Source organism: Arvicanthis niloticus, chromosome 24 (assembly GCF_011762505.2).
Source record: "Arvicanthis niloticus isolate mArvNil1 chromosome 24, mArvNil1.pat.X, whole genome shotgun sequence".
NCBI lineage: Eukaryota > Metazoa > Chordata > Mammalia > Rodentia > Muridae > Arvicanthis > Arvicanthis niloticus.
The window spans coordinates 34,861,755-34,875,787 of NC_133432.1; the positions used below are offsets into that span (position 1 = coordinate 34,861,755).

At 48.1% G+C, this 14,033-nt stretch overlaps 1 protein-coding gene across 2 annotated transcripts in view; it reads left to right on the forward strand.

The window, feature by feature from the left end:
- Positions 1-14,033, forward strand: part of Lmtk2 (lemur tyrosine kinase 2) — a 94,685-nt gene that overhangs the window by 75,871 nt on the left and 4,781 nt on the right. For both annotated transcript variants that reach the window (XM_076923631.1, XM_076923632.1), the window contains exons 10-13: positions 2,930-3,079; positions 4,654-7,582; positions 13,297-13,429; positions 13,767-14,006. In XM_076923631.1, the coding sequence (XP_076779746.1) occupies positions 2,930-3,079; positions 4,654-7,582; positions 13,297-13,429; positions 13,767-14,006 (3,452 nt within the window). The remainder of the gene's footprint in view (positions 1-2,929; positions 3,080-4,653; positions 7,583-13,296; positions 13,430-13,766; positions 14,007-14,033) is intronic.

The following is a 14,033-nucleotide window of genomic DNA, read 5'->3' on the forward strand; positions in this document are numbered from 1 at the left end:
CTAGGTTGATAAATGCATTGCTTCTAGAAAATTCCTAGCTCTTTTTCTTTAAATATTGCCTCTGTTCATTTTCTCTCCTTTGGGAAGGCTAATTTAACATGAGCAGTTGTGTCTCTTACTTCCTCCCCTGTATCCCACCCTTTCTATTCTAGAACATGTGCTCCCCGCACTAATTCTCTGTTTTTAAGATTCTCTTTTCAGCTATGTCTATTCTGTTAAATCTTTCTGTTAAGTTTTTATAGTTTTTGTTTTTAAAAAATTATCAGTGTTTTTTGCTTGTTTGGTTTTTGTTTGTTTTACACAATTGAATTGTGATCTGTGTCAGACCACTGCAGTAAGTAATACTTTGGTCCTTCCACTTCTGAATGGTACATTGTTGCCTCTGGTCTTTCTTATGGTGAGAATCCACAGCCATCTAGACTGAGACAGACTCCTCCATAGAAGACCTGTATTTGACCTGTTGGGGACCTGGGTGTCTTGCCACATACAGGACGCTGCTCTAGCAGAGCACTGCAGCAACGTTTTCACTGAGCTAGTGAGGATTACTCAAGACCAACTCTGTAAGTCAGCCCCATTAGTTGTCCTCCTCTCTCCCTGTCTGGCAACTTGCCTTTGAGGAACTGGCTTATTACCTGCCCTGAAGCAGAATCCTTCTGTGAGATGGCTCACTGAGCCTAGAATCCATACAGAGAAACCCAAGTGCCTGCACATACACCCCAGGACTCAAAGGTGGCTTTTGTCGTCTCAGTTCTCAAAATTCCAGCTTCACCCTGGAAGTTCCTGCCTTCTTACCCACCCTGGATTCTTCAAGATGTTTTTTATGCTTGACTGGCATTGTTATTGCACTTAGCAGGGTGATTGACATGAAAACGGAGCCTGTGTTCCCCAAGGCAGAATTGGCCCTGTTCCGGACCATCGGAACAGTTGCTGGCAGCAGTGCCAGGCTCCGCCATACTGCTCATGCCAGGGTGGATGGGGGACCATATACAGACCTGAGAGTGGAGGTGGGGAGAGCCCAGCAGCAGCAGGACACATTTCTTCCCAAAAGAACAGAACTTGGGGCCTAAAGAGCTGGGGACCTTGTGTCTCCTTCCCGTCCTCTGAAGCGTGTGGGGGTGGCAGGGGCCCAGGGGCTTTGGTCTGAGAATGTCTTTCTAGAAGAGGGAAAGAATCAAGGCAAGTGAGGACTGTGGAAACCTGAGATGGGGACAGGCTAAATTCTGTCATCTGGCAAACCTTTTGGTTTCAGCATCTCACATGGATTTTCTTCAATAAAACGGGCACCTCCAAAGTCACTGGACAGTGTCTTAAACATCTTTGTACTTAATTTGGTTGTCCACCCTTGATGGTTCTTTACCAGGAAGGAGAAGTTGATGCTGTCTGGGCTAGTGTGAGGACTCCTCTTCCTCCCTGTAGAAGTGACCTCTGTGGATGTGGAATATGCTGGCTCTGCTCACTCTTATAAAAGTAGCATCAGGAAATTGAACACCAGGTTGCACAGCAGCAACTGAAGCCTCTCGGTGCTGCAGCTGCTCACAGCTTCCCGGTGGGCATTAGGCAGTCTCTTAACTCCACACCTGAATCTGGAAGAGATTTGTAAATCATAGGGAGCTTTGGAAAAACTCCACTTTCCCAGGTCAAACCTGGCTCTGTCACTGAATGTTAGAAATGGGCACACATTCTTAATTCCAGCACTGGGAAACAGAGGCATGCAAATCTTTGTGAGTTTGTGGCTAGCCTAGCTTACATTAAGATCTAGGCCAGCCTGGGCTACACAGTGAGCCCCTGACTCAGAAAAAAAGGGAAAAAGGGTGCAAGGGATCCTAAGTCGCACTTTGTTGTTTAAAGTTACTCCGAGAGAGTAGAGATGGCTGCTCCTGCAGAGGGCCTGTGTTGGGCTCACAGCACCAGGACGACAGCTCACACTCCGTCTGTAACTCACTCCATTTTCAAGGATCTGATACCCTCCTCTGACTCTTAGAGCACCAGCATGCAAGTGGTGCACAGACGTGCGTACAGGCAAAATGCCCATGCACATACAGTTTTTAAAAGTTTAAACTTCTAGGTGATAATCGTGGCTCCCCGACGAGGTCCCAGTAGATAAGGCATTTCTATCGACAGTGGATGGTAGAAAGAATGAGAGACTGTGAAGGAAAGGAAAAGTACTTCCTTGAGTAGGCCTTGTCAGGGAGGACAGAACTCTGGGGTACAAGGACAAGCTGCAGGGGCAGGGATAGGATAGGTACTGCATCACACATTTGTAATCCCAGTACTTGGCTGACTGAGGCAGGAGGACCACTGTGACTTAAAAACCAGTCTGGTCTATGTGGTGAGTTCTATTTCAGCTTAGTCTACACAGTGAGACCTTGTCTCGGGTCAACAGCAGAGCTAATTGGATAGACCATGAGATAGGTTGTCCACCTTTGGGGACACCAACCTGAGGCCTCTTCTCACACTAGATGGCTGCCACTAGCTTGGAGTGCTGAGGAGTGACCCAAGCAGCAGGCGACCGGCCTAAGTGGGAAGAGATGTTTGCTCATGTAAAGGTTTATGTTTATCATTATTCAGTAAATTCCCCACTTGGAAGTCAGAATGTTTATATTGTTGATTTCTTTTCCTGAGTTTTAACACATCCCATCAATCTTTCAACTGATTTAAGGTTTTAAAGTCACAAGCAACCATACTGCTTAGTTCCTGTGATTTTATTATTACACTCTGTCTTCGTGATGAAGTAAAACAAGAAGGCCTCTGGTCACCCTCATTTTAAGAGAAATAACAATGTTTCCCCCACTGGGATGTTGATTATTTAAGAGTGGTTTTTATCCTGTTCTTACTAATAAATAACCACTTCAATATTACCTTCTCCATTCAATTGCTGTTACTGCAAACACATTGTCAGAGACTCAGCATGGTCTTCTTTTCTCCACAGGTCCCTGGGTGTGACACTGTGGGAGCTCTTCAGCAGTGCAGCTCAGCCTTATGCCAACCTTTCTGACCTGGATGTCCTCAATCAAGTCATTAGAGAGAGGGACATGAAACTCCCGAAGCCCCAGCTGGAGCAGCCTTATTCGGATAGATGGTTGGTAGCTTTGTAATCTTCAAAAACAGAATACTGGGGAAGGAGAGGGCTCGTAACAGGAGGACTGAGTTCATACCCCCAGCGCATGTGTAAAAGCTGAGTGTGGCAGTGTGTACCTGTCATCTCAGTACTGGAGAGGTGGAAACAGGAATATTTCTGAGGCTGGATGGTCTAGCTGGGTCAGCCTCACTGAATCAATAAACTCCAGGTTCAGTGACACATGCACACCACACACAGACACACACACACACACACACGTTCATATGACCCTTATTTTTAGACAGTAGATATTCTGAAATGTAGTCATTTTTACCTTATTTATGACTAATTTTAGAAGTATCATCTCAGCATTAGCCTATCTTATTGACACCTACACTTTCATGTACACACACAATTAAAAATAATATCTTTAAAATAATAATAATTAAAAAGAAAAAACAAAACTAAGTGTAGTTCTGCAGAAATAGCCCCGTGAAGAGCTCTGGCCTAGCACTTACAAGTTTCTGGCTTCCATCCCTGGTGTTTGATGGAAACACAAGATCCCTTGTGCTCTGAGAAATCCATCCCCTGCTAAATAGTTGTGAAGAGGAGACTGTGGGGCTGCCAGGATGGCTCAGTGGGTAAAAATGCTTCCTTCCAAGCCCAACAACCTGCATTTGATTCCCAGCACCACACGGTGAAGGAGAGAGCCAGCTCCTCCACAGGGACCTCCGACCACACAAGTGCCATGGTATATCCCACTCCTGACTAAAAAAATAAATATTTAGAAAAAGAAGAAAAGGAGCAAATGTGGCAGAAAGAGCCATTTCGGCATCAGTGATCCACATGATGGGGCTTGTCAGCACCTGGCCATGGAAGAAAGGGGTGCTCATGCCCCCGCCCTCCTTGAATATTTGTACACACATAGGATTGGTGAGAAAGGGGTGCTCATGCCCCCGCCCTCCTTGAATATTTGTACACATATAGGATTGGTGAGAGGGGGAGGGGCATATATACTCCCACAAATGAAAATAGAAGGGAGGCTAGTTGGGAAGCATTGGAAGGGGACAAGGGAAGGAGCAGGTATGTGAATTTGATCCTAATATAGTATGTGCCTGTATACAAATGTCATCGTGAAACCCATTATCATACATAATTAATATATGGTAATGAAAATATTAAAAATAGACATATCCAAACAAGAGCAAAAGTGGAATTTTAGAAAAAAAAGTTTTCTGCATGTTTTTAGAATGCTATCAAAACATTAACAATAACAATTTAGAACAGCAACCCAAAAAATTACTTTTTTTAAGGGGAAAACCATTAGAAGAAAACTGGGAGAAGACATGATGTGGCAGAATCTACACCTGAATACTATAAAATGTCCTGGGGGGCGGGGGAGGGGTCTTCATGTGTTCTTTGCCTTCCTCTTGTGCCGTAATTCACTCTGAGTTAAGCCCTTAACTGTGGCTGGTGTGGCTCAGGGTGTAGAAATCTTAGGGAGAAGGGCATGTTGAGTTGGCTTTGAAGGAAGGTTATTTCTTACTTGAAGTCAGTCTGTCCCTCTTCATTAACTTCCCCTGTGTGCCTCTTAGGTATGAAGTGTTACAGTTCTGCTGGCTGTCTCCTGACAAGAGGCCAGCCGCAGAAGATGTGCACCGCCTGCTCACGTACCTGCGGCTGCAGAGCCAGCGGGACTCAGAGGTTGACTTTGAACAGCAGTGGACTGCTCTCAAGCCTGACACCAACAGCAGGGACGCATCAAGCAGCGCTGCCTTCCCCATCCTTGACCACTTTGCCAGAGACCGGCTGGGTCGGGAGATGGAGGAGGTGCTCACAGTGACGGAGACCAGTCAGGGCCTGAGCTTTGAGTACGTGTGGGAGGCTGCCAAGCATGACCATTTTGATGAGCAAGGCCGGAGCCACCCAGACGAAGCCTTGTCTTATTCCAGTATGTTCTTCCCCGTCGAAGCGTTTGAGAATTCACTTTCAGATCCTGGCCCTGGCAAGCAAGATGACAGTGGCCAGGAGGTGCCCCTGAGGGCCCCTGGGGTGGTTCCCGTCTTTGATGCACATAACCTCTCTGTTGGAAGTGACTATTACATCCAGTTGGAAGAGAAAAGCAGTAGCAATTTGGGACTGGATTATCCACCTGCACTGCTCACAACTGAGGTGGATAATCCAGAAAGGGTTGGAGCTGAGGCACCCCATCTTACAGCCCTTAAGAACCTTGTGTCTGAGGAACCCAGTACAGAAGAAGATTTCTTCCAGAGCAGTACTCACCCCAAAGAAGCCAGCTTTGCTGAAGACTCTCGTGCTGCCAGCATCCCTGGGAGCCCTTTCAACATAGTCAGTGACCTTGACAAAGCAGATGACCTGCCCAGTCACCAAAAAATAATTGATCTAATGGAACTAAATGGAGTTCAAACTGACTTTAAGCCAGCCATCTTGAGTTCAAGCCTGGATGACCCCAAAGACACCTGCCAGTCTGACAAAGAAAAGGCCCATAAGCTTTTGGACCAGGACCCTCTGTGCTTATCAGAAAGTCTTCTGCACCAAGATCACTTTGATCCACTGAGTGTCCAAGAACTGTCAGAAAACTTTTTATTTCTTCAGGAGAAAAATCTACTGAAAGGCTCACTGCCTGGCAAGGAGCAGGTGAACGATCTTCAAACAGAACTTAGGAATGCAGGTTTTACCTCAGCACCATTAGATTCACCACGACGAGGTTCCATAAGTTCTGAAATTGAATTCCTGGAAAATACACTAGACTTGACTTTGTCACAGGAAAACAGGAGTGGACAGAATGAAGGCACAGGTGCCATGCTTCGGGGTGGCACCTCACCACAGGCCTCCCCAGAAGTGCAGGTACCTCTGGCCTCACTCACAGAAGAAGGATCTCCTAATGGCCTCCCAGACTCAGTTCTGAGGCCAGGAGAAACCAACTCCTTTATAGATGTCACAGTCCCTGAGAACTCCATCTGCTTGGATCTAAGACCCGACCCTGTGACTGGCCCAGTTGAAATTCCTGCTACCGATGCCAAAACCCTTGATGGGGGTGATGGACCCCCAGACGTCACTTGCCAAAGCAAGGAGGCCTTGAATCTAACCAAAAGAGACCCCATCCTTGTGAATGATATTACTGGTCAGGGTAGCATGGAGAGATGTCTTCCAGAATTGAGACAGGATTTACAAAATCAGCCATTTTCAGAAGACCCTCTTAGTGGCAGCTTACTTGAGAAAAACTCGGAAACTGTGGAGACTTTCAATCAGCTTAATTATAAGGCTACCCCAAAGGATGTGACCTTGGCATCTGCCCTCTCCTCAGACTCCACCAGCCAAGATAGCCTCTTAGAAGACAGTTTGTCAACACCCATCCCCACCTCAGAGAAGTCTGTGGAGACGCCAGACTCCCTGGATTCAGTGGATGTCCATGAAGCATTGCTAGAGTCCCTAGGCTCCCACACCCCTCAGAAACTGTTGCCCCCCGATAAGCCGGCAGACAGCGGCTATGAGACAGAGAACCTGGAGTCTCCTGAGTGGACCCTACACCCTGCTCCTGAGGGCACTGCTGACTCAGACACAGCTGCAGCGGGTGACAGTGGCCACAGCAGTTTGCCTCCCAACCCAGTCATCGTCATCTCGGATGCAGGAGATGGCCACAGGGGTGCTGAAGGTCCTCCTCAGAGCTTCACGCTTGGCACCCAGAGTTCATACCGAGACTCTGCATACTTCTCAGACAATGACTCAGAGCCAGACAAAAAGCCTGAGGAGGTCCCAGGTACATCTCCGAATGCCCTGGCATTGGTAAAGGGCCAATCCCCACCTGAGCCGGTTGTTCCAGAAGAAAGTTCTGATGTCAGAGAAAGCTGCCTGGAAGCCCCACAGAACAAGCCAGATCAAAGTCAGGTGTCTGCTTTGCAGAATTCTTGTCACTCAGAACTTCAAGAAACCTTGCAGCCCACACCAGCTGATGCTTCCAGAGAGGCATATCCTGTGGATGATGAGGCCGGCAGCCCCTTGAGTTTGTTGAATTCAGAACTTAGCAGCTGCGATGACCTGGAGACACAGGAAGATCGCCCATGCACCCTGGCCTCCACAGGCACCAACACCAATGAACTCCTTGCATACACGAGTTCCACACTGGATAAATCTTTGCCCAGCCACTTGGAGGGCCCCAAGCTGAAGGAGCCAGACATTGAAGGGAAATACCTGGGCAAACTTTGTGTGTCTGGGATGCTGGACCTCTCGGAGGATGGGATGGATGCAGATGAGGAAGATGAGAACAGTGACGACTCGGACGAGGACCTGCGGGCCTTCAACTTGCACAGCCTAAGCTCTGAGTCAGAAGATGACACCGAGCACCCTGTGCCCATTATCGTCAGTAATGATGATGGTAGGCACCTTCGGAGTTTGCTGAAACCCTCGGCCGCCAAGGCCATTGAGCAGCTGCCGGATGAATGGAAGAAGGAAAAGAAGGCAGTGACATTTTTTGATGATGTCACCGTTTATCTCTTTGACCAGGTATCTCTGACCTCTATATTGTAGAGAATTTCAAAAAGGTGTGAAGCTAACTGTGGTCTGATTTGGTTTTGCAGAATTTTGTTTCTGTTTGTGTGTGGTGTGCATGTATGCGTATTTGCATGTGTGTGCATGCACGTTTGCTTCTATGTGGGGGGACAGGTTGGTGCTGAGTATCTTCTTTGTTCACTTCCCACATTATATAGAGAGGCAGGTTCTCTCACACCCCAAACTCGCTGATTCGGCTCGTCTCAGCCAGCTTGCTCTGGGGGTTCCATCTCTACCTTTTGTGCCCTGAGATAACTGGTGGGTGCTTCTCTGCATTTACATGGGTGCTGGGGACTCAAACTCCAATCCTCATGCTTGCTTGGCAAGTGTTTTACCCAATGACCCATCTTTTCAGCCCCCCAAATTTTTTAATTTCTGACTCCAAGACACCATCCTTGTGGTCCATTGTTCTTCATGCCAGCTTTTCCTTGGAAATCCAAACCACCTGCATCACCTTTCCCACGAAGCAGTGTCTTCCCTGATGAGAAACCTGTACTAAGATGCTAAGCCTTAGAAGTAGCCTTTTTCATAATGACTGCCACCTGGGACATGACTGGGCTCCAAGTTAACATGTTCACGGCAGGCAGTGAGAGCAAAGCAAGCAGTCTTTGGCTGCTGTAGCCCTTGGCGAACGCATGAGCTCAGGACAAGCAAAGCTTTCTCGGATGGAGGGCATCAGCAGTGTCATGGGAACTTGTGGTTGTTTGGTTGATTTTCTGAGCCAAGGTTTCTCTGTGTGTGTGTAGCTCTGATTGTCCAAGAAGTCACTCTGTAGATCAAGCTGGCCTTGAACTCAGAGATCCACCTTCCTCTGCCTCTTGAGTGATGAGTCTAAAGGTGTCCACCATGCCTGGCTTTGTGATGGATATTAGCATGTAGTTAAGGGATGAAGCCCTGGGCATTCTTGGATCTCTCATAGAGTTCTGCTGAAATTAGTTGACCAGATTTTAGAATCTGACAATTGACAGTAATATGTAACTCTTGGGTGCAGGCCTAGTGCTGGCAGGCAGCTCTGGAGACACGGTGGCCAGCAGCATCCCCTTTGGGGCGTGTATGAAGAGTGTGACATGTGCGCAGCAGGACAGCCCTTCAGTACTGACACTGGGTGGCTTAGTGTGTGCTCTGCTCTGCTTGCTGGTTAGACAGGCTTCCTGAAAATGGAACAACTTACAACTGGAGCGCTCTCTCTCTCTCAACACACACACCTTCTTACATGTGGAGGTCAGAGGTCACTGTCACGTGTCTTCCAATTGTTGTCCATCTTATTTTTTGGGTATCTTACTAAACCTAGATCTCACGGCTTTAAGTACACATATACATTAAAAAAAAAAAAGAATGTGTACCACTTGCATGCCTGGTTCCCTAAGAGGTCACAAGAGGGCTCCCCTAGAACTGGAGTTACAGATGGTTCTGAGCTACCGTGTGTATGCTGGGTATCAAATCCAGATCTTCTGAAAGAACAGCCAGTGGTAAACCATGTCCCCAGCCCCAGCTTTTTATATGGCTGTTGGGGGCTTGAACCTGGGTCCTCAGGCTTTCGTGGCAAGCATTTTCCCAATGGAATCATCTCCCTAGCCTCTTCCTTCTTTCCTTCCTTCCTCCATGTTCTGTGCTTTCTGGTCTTCGTAAGCTTTGATTTACTGGTTTATATGGATGTTAATGGGACCCAGGGCCTTGGGGTAGTAGTGCACTGTCACTGCCATACATGCCTAGTCTTTGTTTTTGAAGCAGGTATGTAGTTCAAATGCACTTTGAACTCTCTTGTAGCCCAGGCTGTTCTTGAACTGTTGGTCCTGCTGCCTTGAGCTCCTGAGTGCTGGGGTTGAAGGTGTTAACCATCACATGCTGCCCCTGAATTTGCTTCTTGAATCAGTTAGATTCTGATTAAGCTCTCAGGTCATGGGCCTGAGAATGCGCCCCACCATATGCCAGAAGGCCCGGGATCTTTGCTGTCTCTGACAGTGCTTGCCCTCTTTTTTTGCTTAGTTCTCAGAGCCAAGTGCTTGGCTTCATTTTGGCCTCTGGGAAGCACCTTCTCAGGGTCCTGTGGTGGGGGCTTCCAGCACTGTTCCCCCTCGTCCCTGGGATGCTGGCCTCCAGTCACTTTCTCACCACATTTCTCAGGGCTGGGGTCACAGCTCAGCTATGGAGGGTGTTCAGCCAGCAGCATGAAACCAAAGTGAACAACAAACAGCCTCTTTATTGCTGCTTGGGATTGAGTGAAAGAAAAAAGTAGCTGCCTGGGCTGAGCCTGACGTGTGGGTGGGCGAGCCAGCTGCCTGCCCACCTCCAGCTGCTGCCAGAGCTCTACCCAAGGCTGACCTCCAGAACCAGCCGGGGTGGCTCCTAGGAGCAGAAGCGAGCCTGCCTCTCCTGTTTGTAGAGTTGGTTTGGGCCTTGGCTTTCTTTGTTTCCTTTGCTGTTTGGTGTTGTCCTTGGCTGAGCTGTTAGGACAGTGGCTGGATGATGAGTAGGGAAGTAAGAGACAAAGATTTGTGAGCCTCTCCAAAGAATGGCTTTCAGTTTCCTGGACCTTTTTTCTCTCTTCAATTTCATTGCTGTCTCCTTCATCTTTAGTACTTCCTTCTACTCACATTGGGTTGGGTTTTTTTCTCCTAATTTTTTTTTAATAAGTGAGGATAGGTGTTTTGCCTGCATGTATGTCTGTCCACTACATGCATGCAGTGCCCAGGGAGGCCAGAAGAGGGCGTCAGATCCTCTGGAGCTGGAGTTAGAGATAGTTGTAAGCCGTTGTCATGTGGGTGCTAGGAATCAAATCCAGGACCTCTGGAAGAGCAGCCAGCGCTCTTAACTGCCGAGCCATCTCTCCAGCCCTTCTCCTAGATTCTGGGACTTGAGACTTTTCTATTAGCCTTTAATGGTGAGAATTTCCTTGTTGCTCCTGTAGCTCCTTCCCGAAGATTTTAAATATGCTGTATTTCTATTTTCATTCATCTCAGATTATTTTCTAGATTTCCATAAGACTTCTTTTTGACCCATTAAAACCTTATATGTATATTATTTAATTTCAGAGAGTTAGATTTTTCTTTTCTTTATGGTTAATGCATTTATTTTATTTATTGCGTTTTTATTCAGTGTGTATGCGCTCGTGCCACAGTGTATATGTGGGGGTCAGAGAATAAGTTGAGGAGTCATTTCTCTACCCTGTGAGTCCTGAGAATCCAACTCAGATCATTGGGCTTGGTGGCAAGCACCATTACCCATGGGGTATATCCCCCATTTTCCCACGTACTCATCTGTTTTTGCAGTGTGTGTATGTGTAGATGTGCAAATGCCATGGGCACATGTGGAGGTCAGAGGACAACTTGTGGGTCCCAGAGCTAGAATTCAGGCTTTGGCAATGGGCGCCTCTCCCTCCGGAGCTAACTGGCTAGCTCTAGTTGGGCATTTTCTTGTTTCTTTCTAGTGTGGACTTGTAGTCTGATTCTATTATGGGGAGAGTGAGATGAGCACTGAGATTATGGTGCTTGTGCCTTGGCCTGGCACACATGGGTATCCAGATCCAACACATCGTCTGGCTTGCACAGCAGGTACTTCATGAACTAAACCATCTGTTTTCAGTGGCGTGCTTGGGCTTAGGTGTGTTGTTTGCTTCTGCTCTTGTGCGTCAGCCTCTTCCTTTCCTCTGGAACACTGCTGTCAGCACTGTGTGCTCTGTTCTGGGTTTAGTGTGTTACACTTTGGAGGAGGCTGTTCCAGGGTTTTCAACATGTATACCACCTTTGGGGTCAGCTTCAAAGCAGTATTTCAGCACTTCATCCAGAGTGTAGGAGATGTTCTTCTGGGTGCTGCCTGGTGCCACTCATCCATGACTTGGTTGTGTACGTTTATATCTTCATCCATTGAAAAGCCCCATCTGGCAGGACAGTGGTGGCACACACCTTTAACCCAGCACGTGGGAGACAAAGGCTGGTGGATCTCTGTGAGTTCAAGGTCAGCCTGGTCTACAGCTTGAGTTCCAGGACAGAGAGGGCTACACAGAGAAACCCTATCTTGGGGGAGGTGGGAGGGGAGGGGAGTGGAGGAGAGGAGAGGAGTGGAGGAGAGGAGAGGAGAGAGCTCATTGTCAGGGGTTGCAGCTCAGTGGCAGAACACTTGCCTAGCATGTTTGAGACCTTGAGTTAATCCTAATCATCGTGACCCTCTCAAAACAAATTTGTGCAATCATCAAACATTTTAAGAACTTCATGATCATGAGCTAGGAGTGAATCTTAGTTGGTAGAGTGCTTGCTTAGCATTCATAAATACCCAGCAGCCCTTCACATGGGCATGGTGGAACATATCTGTAATCCCAGCACTTAGGAAGTAGAGACTGGAGGATCGAACCTCAAGGTCATCCTGGCTACATAGCTAGTTGGAGGCAAGCCTGGGTTTTGTGCCACCCTGTCTCAATGGGCAGGCACACACGCATCCACACACTCATATGGGTGAGGGAAAGTAACCAGGGCTAGCAAGATAGCTCAGTGGCTAAAAAGTCACTTCCAAGCCTGCTGACCTCCACGTGTATGCCACGGCATGTGCTGCTCGCATTCCCCACAGAGTAAATAAATAAACACATAAAGGCAGTATGGTCAGCTTTTGTAAGAAGAAAGAAAAGAACTTAAGGTAACTGACGGCTGTCTCCAGCATTGGTGTTCCAGGTTGCTGTCTGCGTGTCCTGCTCGGGGAAGCTCACTCAGCTTCTCTCAGCCTCCTCTGCCCTCTATGACGCTTACTCCTGAGGGGCATTTTCTCTGACTGTGGAGCCTGACTTGACAGCTCTTTCTTGTCTGCATTTGGCCCCACTGTTTAAACTCTTCAGATTATCCCAGTACTTGTGACCTTTGACACCTGTGTGGACAATTTCTTCTGTGTGCTGAGGTTGTTCTGGCTCCTTAAAGTCTGGGTCACTTTAGACTTTGTGTCTTCCCATTGTGCCACGGGGGTCTGTCTTCTCAGGTTGGAAAGTGTACGGTTCTCTTAAGCTTTCACAGCTGACTTCAGGCCACAGCTCGGCCCCTGTGAGCTTCGGTATCAGTCCTAGTTCCTCTTTCTGGTCGGGCCTGCTCATGGACCCACCGGCCATGCTGGTCTCAGTGGCGTCCTGCATCCCATAGTGTTTCCACAGCTTTGGTGCATTGTTTGTGGTCAGTTCAAGGGTAGGCCCAGGAACTCCTCAACACCTGGCTAGGTGCAGCTTTGGTACCACTGACGAGAGAAATCTAGGACTCTTCCCTCCTGTGTCAGCCTGTTCATTTCCTTCTCAGAGGTCTCAGGATGGTCTCACATGCCTTGTGTGAGGGACCTTATACTGCAGGACCTTGTCTTATGTGGTGGCACAGGCCTGTAGTCCCATCATTCAGGAGGCAGGCAGATAAGAGACCAGCCTGGTCTACACAGTGAGACCCTGCCTCAAAAGGGTAGTAGAGATGGGGGCTGAAGAAATGGTTCATGGGTTAATAAGAGTGGTTGACTTGGCAGAGGACCTGAGTCCTAGCACCCATTGGCAGCTCATCATTATCTGTAACTCTAAATCCAGGGGATCTGGCGCTGCCTTCCACTGGGAAAGTTAATGACTTTTTAGCATACCTCATCCTGTCAGCCCAGGGTGTAGTGGACATGTGGGCTCCAGGAAACAGGCTGACTGCAATATTTGTTTGGCTTTTCAGGAAACCCCCACCAAAGAGCTGGGGCACTGCGGAGGAGAAGCACACGGCCCTGGGCCCAGCAGCCCAGCAGCATCCTCAGGTTCACCCTACCTAGGCAGGTGTATGAACTCCGAAAGTTCCACGGATGAAGAAGGTATTTGTGCTGTTGGTCAGTTGCAAAGTCATTGTGCTGGGGTTTGTTTGTTTTGCTTGTCTTTGAAACAGTTTGACTATGTAGACCAGGTTGACCTGAAACTTCTGAGAGATTCCTGTCTGTCTTCCAAGTGCTAGGGACTAAAGACACGCGCTGCCATGCCCAGTCATGGTGCAGTACTGGAGACGGGCATCACTGGTTTTTAAATGACGCGTGAAGACTCACACTCCTGTGTGTTTCTGCTCTGCCATCTGTTGGCAGCTTTGTATGCCCTGGGCTCCCTCTCCTTATCAAGAATTGATAATGTAAAGATAACAGGGTGCTGTTCTCACTGCAGGTGGAGGCTTCGAATGGGATGATGACTTCTCCCCAGATCCTTTCATGTCAAAAACAACAAGCCTTCTGGGTTCCAAGCCTTCTCTACAGACCTCCAAGTACTTTTCTCCTCCTCCACCGGCCAGGAGCACGGAGCAGAGCTGGCCACATGTGTCCCCCTGCTCCCGGTTCTCCATCTCTCCTGCCAACATTGCCAGCTTCTCTCTCACACACCTCACGGACTCAGACATTGAACAAGGAGGTGAGAGGGCCCTGCGTGTGCTAGGGC